Source organism: Erinaceus europaeus, chromosome 1 (genome assembly GCF_950295315.1).
Source record: "Erinaceus europaeus chromosome 1, mEriEur2.1, whole genome shotgun sequence".
Classification (NCBI taxonomy): Eukaryota; Metazoa; Chordata; class Mammalia; order Eulipotyphla; family Erinaceidae; genus Erinaceus; species Erinaceus europaeus.
Window position 1 is genome coordinate 108,448,227 of NC_080162.1, and position 17,490 is coordinate 108,465,716.

At 35.7% G+C, this 17,490-nt stretch overlaps 1 protein-coding gene across 23 annotated transcripts in view; it reads left to right on the forward strand.

Annotated features, from left to right (window-relative positions):
- LOC103124682 (ligand-dependent corepressor) overlaps positions 1-17,490 on the forward strand; it is a 114,483-nt gene that overhangs the window by 71,564 nt on the left and 25,429 nt on the right. For 20 of the 23 annotated variants that reach the window (XM_060192889.1, XM_060192950.1, XM_060192939.1 and 17 more), the window contains 2 exons: positions 4,287-4,574; positions 8,340-8,433. The exons of 2 other annotated variants lie outside the window; for them this stretch is intronic. In XM_060192889.1, coding sequence (XP_060048872.1) covers positions 4,287-4,574; positions 8,340-8,433 — 382 coding nt within the window. Of the gene's footprint in view, positions 1-4,286; positions 4,575-8,339; positions 8,434-11,089; positions 16,652-17,490 lie in introns of those variants that run through there. One more of the 23 variants, XM_060193020.1, reaches the window with a different exon arrangement.

The window sequence follows — 17,490 nt, forward strand, 5'->3', positions numbered from 1 at the left end:
CTAATGAGTAGCAAGCTTCATTATGTGAAAAGAGAAACTCTCCCTAGCATATATGATATATAATTTATATCACTTTTCATCTACTCCATTTAAAGTGTTATAACGTGCATCACAGGCAGGTTCCTAAAGGTAGATAATTGCTGTGCTAGTTCTACCCTTTTATCATGGCTCTTAGAATGCCCCTTATTTAGAATAAAATTTTAGACATATAACCATTAGGGAAGAAATTCTTATAGAGTTAGTCTCATAATAGACTCTAAACCATGAAAGTCCTCTAGGAAACATATAGAGTTAAGTTTGTATATATGTGTACTAGCATCTGATGCTCGGGAAAATGGGTACTACTTTGCAGTTGGAATTTTCCTCTCATTTGCTTTGTGTTTTTCTGTTTTTACTTTAGACAGTTTATTAATCCTCTTGGGAATGGGCATTAGTGCTTTTCAAATACCAAAAATGTTTACTATCTAGACATCTGACAGGCATTCTAGTCTGTAGTGAATATTTTTTTCTTAAATAAGAAATTCTTATACTTGGATTTAGCTTATGTCCAAATACTGCAAATTATAGGTTTTATTTTTAATGTATATTTATTTTATTCAATGAAATAGAGACAGAAAGGGGGAAGAGAGACTAGAGCACAACAGCATATACTGTGTTGGGAATTGAACTTGGGACTTGCAGGTCCAGAGCTTTATCACTGTGCCACCTTGCCATGCACTGAATTAATTGTTTTAAATAACTGATAGCAAAAGTTTACTTACTGTTAGATAGCAAGATGGATACAATAAAAATAGACTGGGACTATACATATATCTATATGTAATAAATAGCATGTACCATGATGAATCACTTTTTAAAGATTTATATATTTTGAGAGTGATGATAGAATCATAACTGTTGAGCTCTCGCATGGTACCAGGGCTTGAACATACAACCTCTGGAGCCTCAGGCATGCAAATTCTGTGATCTAACATATCAATCCATCTTCCAAACCCTATAGTAAATTCTAATTTAAGAGCAATATACTTCTTCCTTTTCTTTTTTCTTTCCTCCCTTTTTCTTTTTTCTTTCTACCAGAGCACTGCTCAGCTCTGGCTGGTGCAGGGGATTGAACCTGAGACTTTGGAGTCTCTGGCAGGAGAGTCTCTTTGCATAATCATACGCCATCTACTCCTGTCCTCAATATACTTTTTTTTAAAAAAAAAATACATACTTTTAAATATTTATTTATTTGTTCATGAGAAAGACAGGAGGAGATAGAGAGAACCAGAACCAGACATCACTCTGGTACATGTGCTGCCATGGATTGAACTCAGGACCTCATGTGCTTGAGAGTCTTAACACTTTATCCACTGGGCCATTCCTAGACCACAAACAATATACTTTCTACATTTGACACAATTATGTTCGGTTTTTGGCTCATTTTGCCATTTCTTACAGAAGATTTGAAGGGGCCAAGTGGTTACAATACACAAGTTTAGTCTCCACCTGCAGGGAAAAAGCTGCGCAGGTTTGCAGGTGTCTCTTCCCTACCTCCTCCCCCCTCTCAATATCTGGCTGTCTATCCAATATATAAGAAAATAAAAATTATGAAAATATATATGACTTATTTTGTAAAACAAATTTCAACACTTTAAGTCAAATATGCATTTTTTAAGAACACATCTTTTTAAAGTTTTCCAAGCACATTTTGCTTGTCTATTTACTTAAAGCACAGTCATGCTTAGTGGAGCATGAACAGTTGAGTCAAGTAAGAATAGAGTCAGATTACTAAACTAGATAAAAGCATACAAATGTTACAAGACATATAAATTCAGTTGAAATTGTTGTCTTGGATTCATGAGCATGAATCCTTTTGTGATTGTGTAAGTCTTCCATTCAATTAAGAGACCAGATTTGCTGTAGACATTTAAAGCTGAAAGACAGCCATGTATGTCCTTTATCCTCAACTCTTTTTATCTTGCAAGTTTATGTAAACACAGTATCTCCTAAATTCATTCTACTTCGTGTTTGGAAACTTTATGTATTATATACATTTCAGGATATCCTTAGATACATTATTAAAATTTGAAATTATATGCAACCTTTCATTTGAAGGTGTGTGCAATAGGTTAAAGAGATTTGAAAAGCAATATATGGTGCTTACCTGGCCGGGGAGATGCCACAAATTAAAGTGGTTTCCCCAGCACAGACTGTCCATTGCACTCTAGATGTTCTGACCCCTGCACTTTCTCCAGATGTGGGAGACTCTATAGTTTGTGGTAACGGGGGATTATGTTGAGCTCCTGATTTTTATAGAAAAATAAAAGGTAGTATATAGTTGAAGCATTTAGTAGAACATTCCAGGAACTATTGTCAGTATTTTTAGTAACTTTTGAGAGTTGCCTAATTGAATACCTTTGTTCTTAAACCACCCAGTACGTCCCACAGTTTCTATTTGTAGAGAGGAAACAGGGTTAGAAAAACTACTTACTAGAAGAAAATGTCAGTAAAATGAGCCTATCGGTAGTTAAACTCCAGTGAATTACACATTCTGACTTTATGATCATCTTAATGAATAGAGACCTTCAGAGAAAAGGGGGCAAGAATTCTGTGAGGTTTGTTTTCTGTAGAGATTTTGTTATCTGTATAGTTTATAAGATTATAGGGCTACAGGGATATGATTTCACTCTGTACCTACCACCAGAGTTCTGCCCACCCACTCCATTCCAGCCACCAGAGTTCTTTCTGTAATGATTTTGAGATCTTAATAGTAAATAGTGTGTAAAGCAATTTCCCTTCTATACTTGATCTTAAAAGACCAAGAAAACTCGGGTTTTTCAAGAACTTGACTTTTAAAGCTTCATAAGTACAGGTAGACGCCACTGATGAAACATTCAAAACAGGGGAGAGTTTTCATCAGTGGTCTAACCCTAGCCATTCATACAACTGATGAAGAGGTCACTAATCACATTTCCCTCTTTTTTTTTAAAATAAAAATTGGTGATGGTTAATTTGATCAGTCTATTTATTAAGCCACTGATGTGCAGGGTTAGGTGTAGCACATCACTATCGATAATAAACGTCTGCCTTTGGGGAGCTTCATCTTCCTGAGAATATGGTACTGAGAGTAATGATGAGAATATATCAAGTTGTCAGGAAAATCACGTCACGTTTTGCATAAGAAAATAGAAAAGTATGTCATGACTGACTTTTCTCACAGCCCAATATTTATATAAGTCATTTTCTCTTTTACTCATTTGACTTTAAAAACCCTTTGCAGTGCCGAAAGTTCTGTAAACTGAGTTTTTATTTTCTTTGTTTTAATCAGTATTCATTAGTAATCGATAATTTAGACATTTTGTAGCTTTTCTAGCTACTGTGTTTATTGGTTGGCAGTGTGTGTATTTCAAGGACTCCCAGAAAATAGGTGGTCTTAGGCTTTGAGGTTTGGCTTTTTTTTTTTTTTTCTCTACCTTACCAGAGCACTGGTTAGCTCTGGCTTATGGTGGTGCTGGGGATTGAACCTGGGACTTCGGAGCCTCAGGCATGAGAGTCTCTTTGCATAACCATTATGCTATCTACCCCACTGTGAGGTTTGGCTTTTAAATATCTATTTAAGGGTTTAAAAATTATTACCCTCCATCAACAGCACCTAGAAACGTGTTAGAAATGTCAGTTCTTGAACTCACCTTAGAGTTGTGGAATGAGTAATTATGAAAGAAAGGACCCATGCAGTTTTTTATTAGCCACCAGAGGATTCTAATACACACTAATATCTTGAAACAACTGCCCTAGTCTGTCGTAGATCCTAGAATTTTAGGTATCTCTTCCTATAATCTTGATATGCCTGCTGTTTTTAACAAAGACTAAATTAAACACTTAACTGAGTTATCCATTCCTCAATAATTTAAATAAAGTTGACTGGAAAAAAAATCTAGAGGAATGTAGATGTGACCTATATAGATTGTAAACAAGGAATCATTATTTCATAGCAGAGGGTTTGGGAATTCTGTATCAGGTAAGTGACTCTTACCCATAAAATATATTACTTGTTACCCTTTCATTTGATTTTATCATTCATGTGGGGGTGTTGGTGGGAAATATTTTGAAATAGATATCTGAAAATTTTTTTTAAATCTGCAGCTCAGAAACTTAGAGGTTGACATTGTAACTCTTAAGAAGGAATACTGTTTTAGAATATTGCATTTTTAAGAGAAAATAAAATGAAAGTTGATGTTTGCTTTGAAGCTGTCTTATTTTTAGTACATTGTCCCACTTAAAAGTAAATAAATCTTTGTTTACAGACAGTCCCTGGGTCTCCGACCCCAATATTCCCCTAGTGGCCCGTGAGATCATGCAGCGAATGATCCAACAATTTGCTGCTGAATATACCTCAAAAACTAGCTCTACTCAGGACCCCAGCCAGCCCAATAGCACAAAGAACCAAAGCCTGCCGAAAGCATCTCCAGTCACCACCTCTCCCACGGCTGCAACTACTCAGAACCCTGTGCTCAGCAAACTTCTCATGGCTGACCAAGACTCACCTCTGGACCTTACTGTCAGAAAGTCTCAGTCAGAACCTAGCGAACAAGGTACGGTTTGATGTGAAGGTCTCCTCTGTCCAATCAGAATATTATAATTTGGGGAGAAATAAATATTGGCAAGTAGAGCACTAGTAGCAATAAAGATTAAAAAATTACTGTGATTGTTAACTTATTCCTGGATAATCAGTGATAGGAAAAAAGTTCAGCCAAAGTGCCTGACTACCTTGCCCTTCTATAGCTCTCACCATGATTAATGCACTACTGAGAAAAGTTAGATTTACAGTTATTACTGATTTTTAAGTTACCTCACATTTATATAAGCATTTTATCACTTGCAAAACATTGTCATGTCCATTGTTTTAAAACCTCAGTGAAAAACCTAGTCTCCCCCTCCCCTCCCATATTCATTCAGTGTTCTGGTATTTGCACGTACCAGAGAAGTAAATATGCTAATTAGGTGGAAGTTGCACTCTGAAAATAAGACCATAAGACAAACATAAGTGTTGTTTATATCTCTTTTTTATTTATTGGATAGAGACAGCCAGAAATCATGAGGGATGGGAGTTATAGAGAGGGAGAGAGACAGAGAGACACCTGCAGCACTGCCTCACCACTCTAAGCTTTCCCCCTGCAGGTGAGGACTGGGGGGCTCAAACCTGGGTCCTTGCACACTGTAACACGTGCACTCAGGTGTGCCACCACCTGGCCCTATATCTCTTTTTAAAGAAAGAAACTCTTGGTACTTGAAATAATAAGACAGACACATCAGGTGTATTCAGTATTTTATAAACACTCAAAAATGTAAAAATATAAGCATGTGCTGTGTTAAAAATTAACTTTAAAATATTTCCAAAAGATAATTTGTTGGTAAGAATCATAGTGAAGAAATTGAAGGTTATAGATTTTATTTAGCAGATATTTCTTAAGTCTGAAAAATTTATTCTTTAAGTCAAATGTTCTTTTGCTTTGTAATCTTTCCTTTAATTTCATGAAGAAGATAAAGTAAACATTGCAACTCTGCTATTGTTTAGACTACAAATTGTAAGTGAATGATGTCTTAATGAGATTTTTGCCACAGAAGTGTCTTAGGAATATGCAGAGAAAGGGCAACAAAATGGGGAAAATGTCCTCCAAGAGCAGTGGATTCATAGTGCAGGCACCAAGCCCCAGCAGGGAAAAAAAAAAAAAAAAAAGGAAAAGGAATATGCAGAGAAGTTATGATGTTGGTGGATTTATTGGTGAGGAAGTCATGCTTGTTTTTGTTTTTAGAGTCAAATTAATCCTAAGCACCCTTGTGGTAAGACTTCCTTCTGCATATTGCAGATAGTTTATGAAAGACTTATATTTTATGGATTGACTTTAGTTCTTTATTAAGAAGATATTATTTGAAGGTTTCCTTTGTTTTTTTGTTTGTTTTCCCTGTTTCTATGTAGTGAACACCCATCAGAATCTCTTTTAAGTTCGGAGAGGTTTTTCAAGCAGGAGACCTCCTAATTCACAAAGTATACCTTTGGTTACTCTAGTTCCAAATTCTTCTCTTCTGTTTTACTAAGGATTGTGTTCATTTTTTTTTTTTAATAGAAGATGGGTAGCTTTTGTTTAAAGTCCCTAAGTACTAACAAGCTTCAGGGTTGTAGTAGAAGAATGTAGCAAGAAAGTTGCATTTAAAGTGTTGCTAATGGAGATTAACATACATAATTAAATTCTCCTTAGTCTAATTTCTTTTAGTTTTATACTTATGAGGTATGCTGTATTGACAGTTTGCATTGACCAAGAGAAATCTGAACCAGATGATAGAATGATCCAAAATCTTGAAGCAAACATTAAAAAGTTTTATTTCCATAATGAATGTTACTGTGTCAGCACAAATCATAGTGTTGTTTGGTGATAGACCTAAAATATGTTGCCAATTTGATTATACAAACTTAGACCTCTTTGCCTAATACTATGTTTGGGTGGACCTGTGTTCATCAGTGTACTTCCTTGTGAGATATTAATCGAGTCAGATACTAATAAGCTACTTAATTCTCTAAGATTATAATTGCATTTTTAGAAATATTGGTGACTATAAAGGAAGCATTCTGTATGTGTGTAGGTGTTGCGTATGATTTCAGATGCATATTTACTCCTAGCATCCTGGAATAGATTTACAGTATCTTTAAGCCCAAGTCCTACTTAAGTTTTATTGGGATGGTTTTAACATATGTATATAAGAAGTCCTCTGCTGACCAACTGAAAACATTGGGTATACTTCTTAGCACTTGCTCTTTTAATTTTGGATAAAATAGCAGCTCTATAAGTTGTTCAGACTATGGATTTTCTGCATATGTCTGTTAGGAGGGTCAAGTCTTTTTTTTTTTTTTTTTTTTTTATTATTCTCCCCACCCACCCACCCACCCCAGAGTCTTTTACTTTGGTGTAATACTCCAATTCCATTTCAGGTTCGACTTGTGTTTTCTTTTCTGGTCTTGTTTTTCAACTTCGGCCTGAGAGTGAGATCATCCCATATTCATCCTTCTGTTTCTGACTTATTTCACTCAACATGATTTTTTAAAATCATGTGGTAAAAAAGTCTCCTAACTTTTTGTTTGAATAAAACAAATTTGTAATTTGATCTAGTGTTATAAAACATTGTTAAACCTCTAAGTGATCTCCACACTTTTAAAACTATTTTCTTTCTTTGTTAGATTTTATCTTCCAACCTATAGTAGTTTACTAATTAAAAAAAAAAACTTTAAATTTCTAACTATTTTTCCAAAAGAATGAATCCAGATATACAGTTTTTGTTTGTCTTCTTTTTTTTCTTTTATTTAAAGCAAAACACTGCTCAGCTCTGGCTTATGGTGCTGTGGGAGATTGAACCTGGTACTTTGGAGCCTCAGGCATGAGAGTCTCTTTGCATAACCATTATGCTATCTACCCCTGTTCCATATACAGTTTTTTTTTTTTTATGTGTCTAAAGAGTCATTAGGACATTTTCAAATTATAAAGTGTTAAAAAATGAACTCATTTTGGGAGTCGGTCGGTAGCGCAGTGGGTTAAGCGCATGTGGTGCAAAGCGCAAGGACCAGCATAAACATCCTGGTTCAAGCCCCCGGCTCCCCACCTGCAGGGGAGTGGATTCACAAGCAGTGAAGCAGGTCTGCAGGTGTCTATCTTTCTGCCCCCCCCTCCCCCCCCCCGTCTTCCGCTCCTCTCTCAATTTCTCTCTGTTCTATCCAACAATGACATAAATAACAACAATAAAACAAGGGCAACAAAAGGGAATAAATATAAAAAGGGGCTCATTTTACAGACCATCTTATATAGTTTATAAGTATGCCTGAACCATGTAAACAATTAATGACTTATTTTCTAAATTTAGTGTTTATGTGCTTCTAGTGCTTCTTGTAGATTTGGTTCTTATGAAATTTGGTTTTGTAGTTTTATGACATAGCTTTAAATCATGTTTTTTGACCAAAGTAAGTTTAAAAATGAAATCTAAATGAGTTCTATTACAGTAATTCATACTGTATAAACTGTTTCTAGTACCTCACTATATCGTAGCAACTTTACTGACATTCTCCCCCCCCTTAATAAACTATATAGCTTTTGAAGATACAAGTTCTTCCAATTTTATGTTCATGGGGGAAATGATCCTATTAACTAATTTCATAACTGAAATACAAGACTAATGTGTCTGCTTAGTCGACTTAGGCTAGCTACTGCTTTGTCATTTTTAGCCTTTGCACTTCACTTTGCTCCTAGTTTTTAATATCCTCGGGTGTTTTTTTGTTTGTTTTGTTTTTTGTTTTTTTGTGTGTGTCTCTACAGACGGTGTACTTGATCTATCCACTAAGAAAAGTCCATGTGCTGGCAGCACTTCCCTGAGCCATTCTCCAGGCTGCTCCAGTACTCAAGGGAACGGGTAAGGGAAAATATTTGTAGCCTTCCAAAGTTTTATAGGGAGTAGATAGATAAGGATTGAGGGCCAATCTCCCTTGTATATTTTAAAAGTCCTTCAGTTACAGTCTTATAGATGTGCCTTATGTAAGGTAATTTATTTTTTCATCAATCGAAAACACAATCAAATACAGAATTGTTTATATTGTAGATTAGATTTACTACTTTGTACAAATAATAAATAATTAGGTATTCGACAAGAATGCCTTTTGTTGCTAAGTGTTTGAGATTGTGAAATCTAGCCAAAATAATTTTAGAGTTCAAATTGTAAAGGTAGTTATGTGTGTTCTACAGTTATTGAATGAAAGTTGGGCTTTAATAGTCAACATTGTATCTCTAGTAGGTATGGGAACTCCTGTATGTTCTGCTTTTCTTGTTTGTTTTGTTTGCTGATTTCAACTACTTTTACTCTGTGGCAGCTCAGGGAAAAAATGTGATTAAATTTTTTTTGTTGTTAAGTAAGTAAGCCTGCTTACAAATGTTGATTGATAACCATTTCATGCTGCCAAGTCATTAGTACATGCTCAGTTTTGGTAACTATTAGACTAAAGCAAATTTTCTGACCACTGAATTTAATAGTATGAGTTGTCTACTTTTCCCTCTCTCTGTACCTTATAACCATTTAGGAAAATTAGATATTAATGAGGATAATTAGGTTTTCATATTTATATTAGGAAGACATTTCTGTAAAAAAACATGATTATAAAAACAGCTTTAAAACTGACTAAAAAGCTAACTATGAAAAATTAATTTGGTAAATTAGTTGATATTTAGGCTTATTCAACTTAAAGAATACAGCAGGGGAAGTTGTTCAGGTATTGAAGGAATAAGTGAATATCAAACAGACCAAACCTTTCCAATTCATAATTAATTACTTTCAAGTTAAAATAAGTGTTTCTTTACTGACTTAAAATGTTCCCTTTATTTTCCAAAAAAAAAAAGCATTTTCCTTTCCTCTGTTAGCCTAAAAGTAACTTCTGATTTGATGCGTTTTGTATAGTGTACTAATCTTTTTTTTCCCTTTTGCTGTAGTTTATTCTAGATATGTCATGATCCTAAGTCATTGGGTTCTATTTATATATTTTAAACCTTGAGTCTTGTAAAGAACATGTAGGAAAATCTTAAATGTTTTTGCATAAATGAATCCCTTGCTTAATATTAATTTTAAAATTGGTCACCAGGTCCTTGTCTTTACTGGGTTGTGGGGAAAAAAAATCATGCATTTTTTCACAGAAAGAATAGGTCATGATTTTCCCGATAACCCAATACATGGTTGAAGTAGTTGTGTTTCTCCCTCTGAATGGAAAGAGTTTTCTGTATGGCATATTGTTTTCTGCAAGACAAAAGCACCTACTGTACTTGCCACTTCTTAAATCTGAGTATTCAAATCTGTCCTTATTTTGCTATTTACTATAATAGTAGAAAGACTCTATGGACTTTTGGAGAGCATAGCTGGTTTATCATTATTTCTGTGAATTTCTACTTTTGTACTTCGTTAACCTAATTTATTCCTCTCTGGCATGCTTTACCAGTTGCCATTTTTATTATTGATAATCTTTTCCATTGTGAAAATGAAAAACATATGAATTGATTTTTCTGTAAGTAGTTGACTCTTTAAACATTTGAAAGCTGTCCCCCTAAAAATTTTAAAATCAATGTTTGATATATAAGGACAGGGTATAAATACATACATACATACACACACACACACACACACACACACACACACACACACAATCTCTATATATATAGACTTAAAAAAATGTTCATATACTTCTGATGGTTGTTTTGAGTATAACTTAGTGAACAGTGTTTTGGGGATATAAAGGGCAACTTATTAAATATTTGGATTATTTTAAATGGAGAATCATTGATACTCATGTATCTGCCACTAATGGTGTTGTAATATGAAGATGTATGGTAAGTTACAGTACGATACAGGTATTTTAATTTGCTTTAGTTTGGAATTTCCTCCATGGTGTCTAGTAGTATTATTCCCCCCTGAAGCTAAATAACACATTACTTGGATTGTTTGACATTTGACAGTAAACATCAACTTGTTTGTGGAATAAATGAGCAATCATCCAGGGGTCCGAACACCAATGTAAATGGTTCCAATTTTGTAGCTGGTTGTCATGAGTGTTGAACATGTTAATTGAAATAAACAATTTGACTTACTCTTTTATTACTGTACTTGTTTAGTGGTAACGTCACATTGGTAACCCAATTCTGTGTAGATCTACGGAGACTTGATGAATACTTTGTAATTAATAATTCAGGTGCTATTTTCAGACAGTTGCGCGAAACCTTTTCTCCGAAAATTTGTGAACCCAACCAGAGACAAGCTGACAGGTTTAATTTTTCTTTGCCCAAAAAGTTCTGGGTTTTTCCTTTTTTTTTTTCTCTTTTCTTTTTTTCTCCTTTTTTCTTTTTTCTTGTGAACAAGTTTTTAAAACTAACTGCTGAGCCACCTTTTTTTTTTTTAATTTTAGAGAAAAATATATAAATAACACAAAGTGATGTTACCCAAGCAAGGCCTTCTAATAAAGGAGTGGTCCCCTCACCCATCCCTCCCTACCTGTGCAAGTCCTGCTCACATCAGTTTCCTTCCATCCAATTAGGCGACCTGGGAGACCCAGCCAGTACCGCCCAGACGGACTTCGGAGTGGTGATGGGGTACCTCCAAGAAGCTTACAGGATGGAACCAGGGAAGGTTTTGGACACTCCACATCACTCAAAGTTCCATTGGCTCGATCCCTGCAGATTAGTGAAGAGCTACTGAGCAGAAACCAATTGTCCACAGCAGCCAGCCTTGGGCCATCTGGATTACAGAATCATGGACAGCACTTAATATTATCCAGGGAAGCCTCTTGGGCAAAACCTCATTACGAATTCAACCTCAACCGCATGAAGTTCAGGGGAAATGGTGCACTCAGCAACATCAGTGACCTTCCTTTTCTTGCAGAAAACTCTGCCTTTCCAAAAATGGCACTTCAAGCAAAACAAGATGGAAAAAAGGATGTGAGCCATTCATCTCCTGTAGATTTAAAAATACCACAAGTTCGAGGAATGGATCTTTCTTGGGAGTCTCGCACTGGTGAACAGTACAGCTATAGCTCTTTGGTACTGGGTTCACAAACGGAGAGCGCGCTTAGTAAAAAATTAAGGGCTATTCTTCCAAAACAAAATAGAAAAAGCATGCTAGATGCTGGACCCGATTCTTGGGGCTCAGATGCTGAGCAGTCTACCTCTGGACAGCCATATCCCACATCGGATCAAGAAGGAGACCCTGGCTCCAAGCAGCCTCGGAAGAAAAGAGGGCGTTACAGACAGTACAACAGTGAGATACTGGAGGAAGCAATCTCAGTGGTGATGAGTGGAAAAATGAGTGTTTCCAAAGCTCAGAGTATTTATGGGATTCCCCACAGTACACTGGAGTACAAAGTAAAAGAGAGGCTGGGCACTTTGAAAAACCCTCCAAAGAAAAAGATGAAATTAATGAGGTCGGAGGGGCCAGATGTTTCTGTAAAGATTGAATTAGATCCCCAGGGAGAGGCAGCACAAAGTGCAAATGAATCAAAAAATGAATAGGAATACTGTAGAGTGCCAATTACTGTACAAACTGGGTGAGCACTACTGCATTGTTCAGCTATCATTGCTTGCGCCTAACTTCATTTGCTGAGACACCTGTTTTTTTGCAGATTCTGCATTGACTTGTGTGTGCAGAAGTGAAAGGTGCATTCTGAATGTTGCATATTTTTGAATTTTCTTGTGCAGTATGGCTCGGGATATTGTTTGGCCTTTTGCATGTTTCTCTACAAAAGAGAATTGAGTTACCTCACAGATAACAGATACATGGAAGTGGACTCCTTGCCTGTAGAACCTGCATGCTTTTTAATTTCTTTTTAAGTTATATTTGCCTTTATTTAACAAAAAAAGGATAAAAAGCCCCAATTTAGAAACCACCTCTATTGTACTGGGAGCTTTATCATTGCAGATTGGAAAGCCATGGTTAAATTTTTTTTTTTCCCTTGTACAATTCAACTAGTTGAAGGATTAAGCTGAAAGGGGAAGAAAAACAAAAGAATAATGAACCTTTTAATTTAAGAAATTTGGTTATTTGGTGATAACTATTCATTTGGGTGAATTTATATGGTTTTCTTCTCACAATTGAATTTACTTAACAGATTAGTAATCTATTTAGTGCTCACCCAGCGGGGCAGGAGGTGGGAAATGTGCACACACTACCTTTGAAATACTTTGGTTAATCACTTTGTAACACTACCTTAGCTATAATTTCTTTTGTGATTTTTCTAAGGGTAGGATTTGGTCTCACCAACAAGTGAGAATATAGCCTTATCTCATGGAGGACGAGCTCCGTTCTTACTCAGGAGCAGTCAGGGTACATTACATAAAACAGTAGAGGATGTCTCATTTTAGCAAAGTAAGTTTCTTTGTATTCTTAAATCCTTTTACAGATCATGAACTAACAGCTGAATGTCATTGCAGCAGCTAATTTAAAGTGTATTCAAAATATGTCTATTGGGGAATGGGAGAAATAGGGAAAGCAATGTGTTTGGGGAATTATAATATTGAAAAATGGTATCTGCATATTATAGCCTCAGTAGAAGGCCCAAATATTCACAAGTGAAAAATCTATGTGGTGAGGGGAAACACACACACACACACACACACACACACACACACACACACACACACACACACACACACACACACACCAGGCAATCTTGATTTAGGCCAAATTTTATTCCTAACAATATAATCAGAAGTCAAGCTCATTGGAATTTCTTTCCCTCCCTCCCTCCCTTCCTTCCTCCCTTCCTTTCTTCCTTCCTTCCTTCCTTTTTTTTTGTAATCCAGACACTAGAACAACAAGATTGATATGGGTTGTTTCTGAACTTAATTTATTCATCTGAGGTTTTTTTCTTTTGGGGAGGAGGCATCACACATACTTCTTTGCTTTTTCCCTGTACTTACTTGATTCTACGGTGGCTTCGCACAGAGTTCAGCACCATTTACATAGTATGTGTACAAGCACTCCCTAAAGGAATACCTGAGCTTTTATTTATTTATTTTCTTGAGAGGAGTGTTTAAATTAATAGTAATTAAAATTTGAAAGTTTATTTTTTTGTATTTTTACCAGAATAACTGATAAAACTCGTGAGTTTAATTTTGCCTTATGACCAGATTAAAATGACTATTTGTGCAAAATAAAAAGTCCACACCACATACATCCTATGTTTTACACTGCTGAGAAAGATAGTCAGGTCCTTCTAAATGCTTAGCAAAAACAACAGAATAACTTTGGAGTTATATGTAATAATAATAATCGAACTTGGAATTTTAGTTAAAGCAAAATTGATCATTTTAGATGGATACTAACTATGTGAGGACAAGTAGGTTCAGATATTCCAAAGTCATAAATTTCCTGGGAAGTTTGGAACAGTTAATTAGGTTAAGAATAGTTTTCCCGCAACAACCTTTGTTCAAAGGCTAGGCACACCATTGCTTTTACTAGAATACACGCACTGTTCATTCTTGATGTAGCCTGGACTTGAGTTCCTCTTTTGGTTTGGTTATTTTCTGTATTGGTTTAATCATTGGATGACTGAGTCTGTTTCCTCTTAGCTTTCTAATCTTCTAAATAGAAAAGTCAGTTTGGGATCAGAGCAGTATATGACTCTGCAATATTTCCTAGCCTAGCTGGATGTTGCAATAAAAATTCTTGATGAAATGTGTGGTTTTCATCTGCAGTTGAAAGAAGTTGTAGAAAGTTGCTAAAAGCAAAAGGCTAAGCTTGTGAAGTAACACCTCATTTGTCACACGATTGCAGCTATGATGCCTTTTTGCATGATGTTTTGGGGTATATGGTAATCCAAGATTGCTGCAAAAGGGTCTTTTTTGAGCAATTAGTTTGTGCTTGCTTTTATCTCCTATCAGAAAGGCATCATTAATGGCCCATTCAAATATTTGGCCCTAAAAGTTTGACTTTTGTAGAGTTTTACTGTTCAGAGAGGTTTAACCCTTTGTGGTAGTCTATAAAGTGATGTATGAGTTGAGTTATGTGAATTTTGTCATTGTAGTGTACATGGAGTGATCATTTTTACTAACAGATATTTTCTATGTGTGTTTCAGTGGATGACAATCGAGCAGCAGAAAATGGTGTGCCTACCCTTTAATGCTGCAGTTTAAATAAGAGAGTTTGTATTGTGTCATTTCAGATTGTAGGCTGAGAGTTGTAAATAGTGAAAATTTGAGTACTTACTTGTTTTGGTTAGAAAGTGAATTAAAAAAAAAAAAACCAAACTCTAAACTTTCTCAGATTAAAAGTCCTGAGACCTGAAGATTGTAATTTCATGTCTGTGAAGCTTTTAAACATTACACTTGAGATCAGTCATGACTCGATATTCAGGTAAATTTTCTTTTCCAAGAAGCTTTTGAATAAGCATATTTCCTCCAAAGGTTGGTCAGTCGGTCTCTCTTTCTTTTTTAGAGTGTAGATTATTTTAAAGCACTAATTGCATTACATTGGTAACTGCAATATAAAATAGCCATTATTGTTTTGTGAAGCATGGTTGAAATTAGATAGTGGTCCCTTTTGAATTTCATGAGCCTCTCAAAAAAGAAAACTTAAAAAAAAAACAAAGCTGCTGAATATTTCAAAAGATATATATTTTACCTTATTGTAGGTTTTGTAAAGTTAGTTTGTAATATCCAGGTGCACTTTTAATGTTCAATTTTGTGTTCAAGAGTTTCATTATACAGTGTGTTTCATGGAGGTGGCTCATCACATGGCTGGCTGTCAGTCTTGATGTCATAGTGATCCCTTAACGTTTAATTTTTTTCCCCTTTATTTGCCACTATTCTGTATTGGCACTTTCAGTGTAGATGTTCTAGTTTGTGGATATCCTCATAAATGTAGAATAGAAATTCTGTTCACATGCCTAATTTCTGCTAGTCAGAGTTTTGCATGGCCCAAACAGCAGTTGACCATTTTTGTGGTTTGGGAAAGTATAGTTCACAACTGTCTTGGTCACAAAGCCTTTTTCTCCTCACATTTCCCAATGAGCAGGATAGTGACATTACTCTAACTATGATACTACTCAACCTGATGTTAAAAGATAATGTATTTAAAATCAATTCTTGCTTTTTTTTATGGGAGAACATTGACATTTTGTATTGATAAGATAGTTGTATCAAGTTAAAAACAAAATGCTATGGAAAGATACCTAGTTCTTTTTATCACTAGCTTCCTCATGTCTGAAAGAGCAATCATCAAGCTTGACAGTGATCTATTGCTATGTCCAGTAAGCTTATAAATGACTGAACTCTGTGATGAGCTATAACTTTCTTCTATTCCCCAGTACCATGAAGGGCAAGGTCTAATTTTCAGGAAAAATATTTTATATTTGTGTATAGTACTTTTTCATATTAAGTTTATTGTTATTCTGAAGTTTCAATGTTGCTTTATAACCTTTGCTGCAGCAGATCATGAATATGAGTAAGGCTTTGTGTGATAATAGGGTCCTTATGTGAACTTAATTAGTTTTCAGTTCTGGTGAGCAAGCTCAGCAAGTGTGAAGTGTGCATTAGCTTTATTTGGTACACTTTTACTTTACGATATTGAAGTGCTTTTAGAACTCTGGTTATCTTAGATAAACCATTACCTCAACCAATTGGCATTTTCATTCCTGAACATTTTATCTGAGCTATAATATGAGCTATATGGGATCAGATAGTACAACTATAAGGCACAATGAGTTTAGTTCCCAATTTTCTGGAGAGAACTCTAAATTATATACAAACACTACCTGCAAAGGCCCATATCATAACTACCTTCTGTCACTAGACAGTGCTTAGCAGCCTGTGAGCTCTGTGTTCCCTCCAACCCCGAGTAAGCACATAGTATTAGGTCTGATTCTAAACCTTTGTGATTCTCTTATATCTCATAGGCCCACAGTACTGAAGCCTGATTCAGCTAATTGTTTTTATAAAACAATGAGTCAGCTCAGTGTCAAAATCTGTTTTGAGTAGTTACAACAGATACGACACTTTGGGGTCATTTTCCTTAATAGGCATTATCCCAGTAGATTTAATTTTGAAACCACATATTTTGCTTGTATAGTCTGTCCTCCCTCCCTCCTTTCCCTCCCTTCTCTCCCCCCTCCCCTCCTTCCCTCCCCCTTCCTTCCTTCCTTCCCTCCCTCCCTCCCCCTTCCCCCTCCCTCCCTCCCTCCCTCCCTCCCTCCCTTCCTTCCTTCCTTCCTTCCTTCCTTCCTTCCTTCCTTCCTTCCTTCCTTCCTTCCTTCCTTCCTTCCATTTTTAAACTAAATGCCATTGATTTTCTTATGAGCCATCCTTTTCTCTATGTATTCAGTTGTCATTAGTGATCGACTATAGCAGTATACTGAACTACTCTGCTTAATCTTTTTACAAGAGATGTTGAAAGTTTTAGATTAAATTTTGACCTGCATGAAGCTCTCAAGCAGGTATCATGATACCTTTCCATTACAATTAGGTCTTCATTCTGACCAGGTCAGTGTTACTAAAAATTTGATAGCCTTAGGCAACCCATTTAGGAGACAAGTTAAAGGTTCAAGTGATTTTAAAAAAAATAATTTTTTATCTAACGCTTTCAAAACCTACTGAAAAGGGGGAAAATTTGTTATATAAGGAACACAGACCTCCACTACTACTGCTGCTGCTACTGCTGCTGCTGTTCTTCTTCCTGTTCCTCTGCTTTTTTTGCTTTATTTTTTTGTCTTTTAAATAATTCATTCTATCCTGTAGACTTGAGTAGGATTTGTGAACATGGTGACTGGAGGGAAAATAGAGAAAATTTTTCACATATCCTCTGTCTCTTATTCCAAATAAACTTCCAGTTGCCTTTAAAAGCAGACATTAGCCCTGTATAGCACAGTAGCTCTGTGCCCTGAGTGTCATGAAGGAGGTGGGGGGACAGGGTTTCAAGTAGGAAGGCAAAATGTGCAAACTTGAGGAA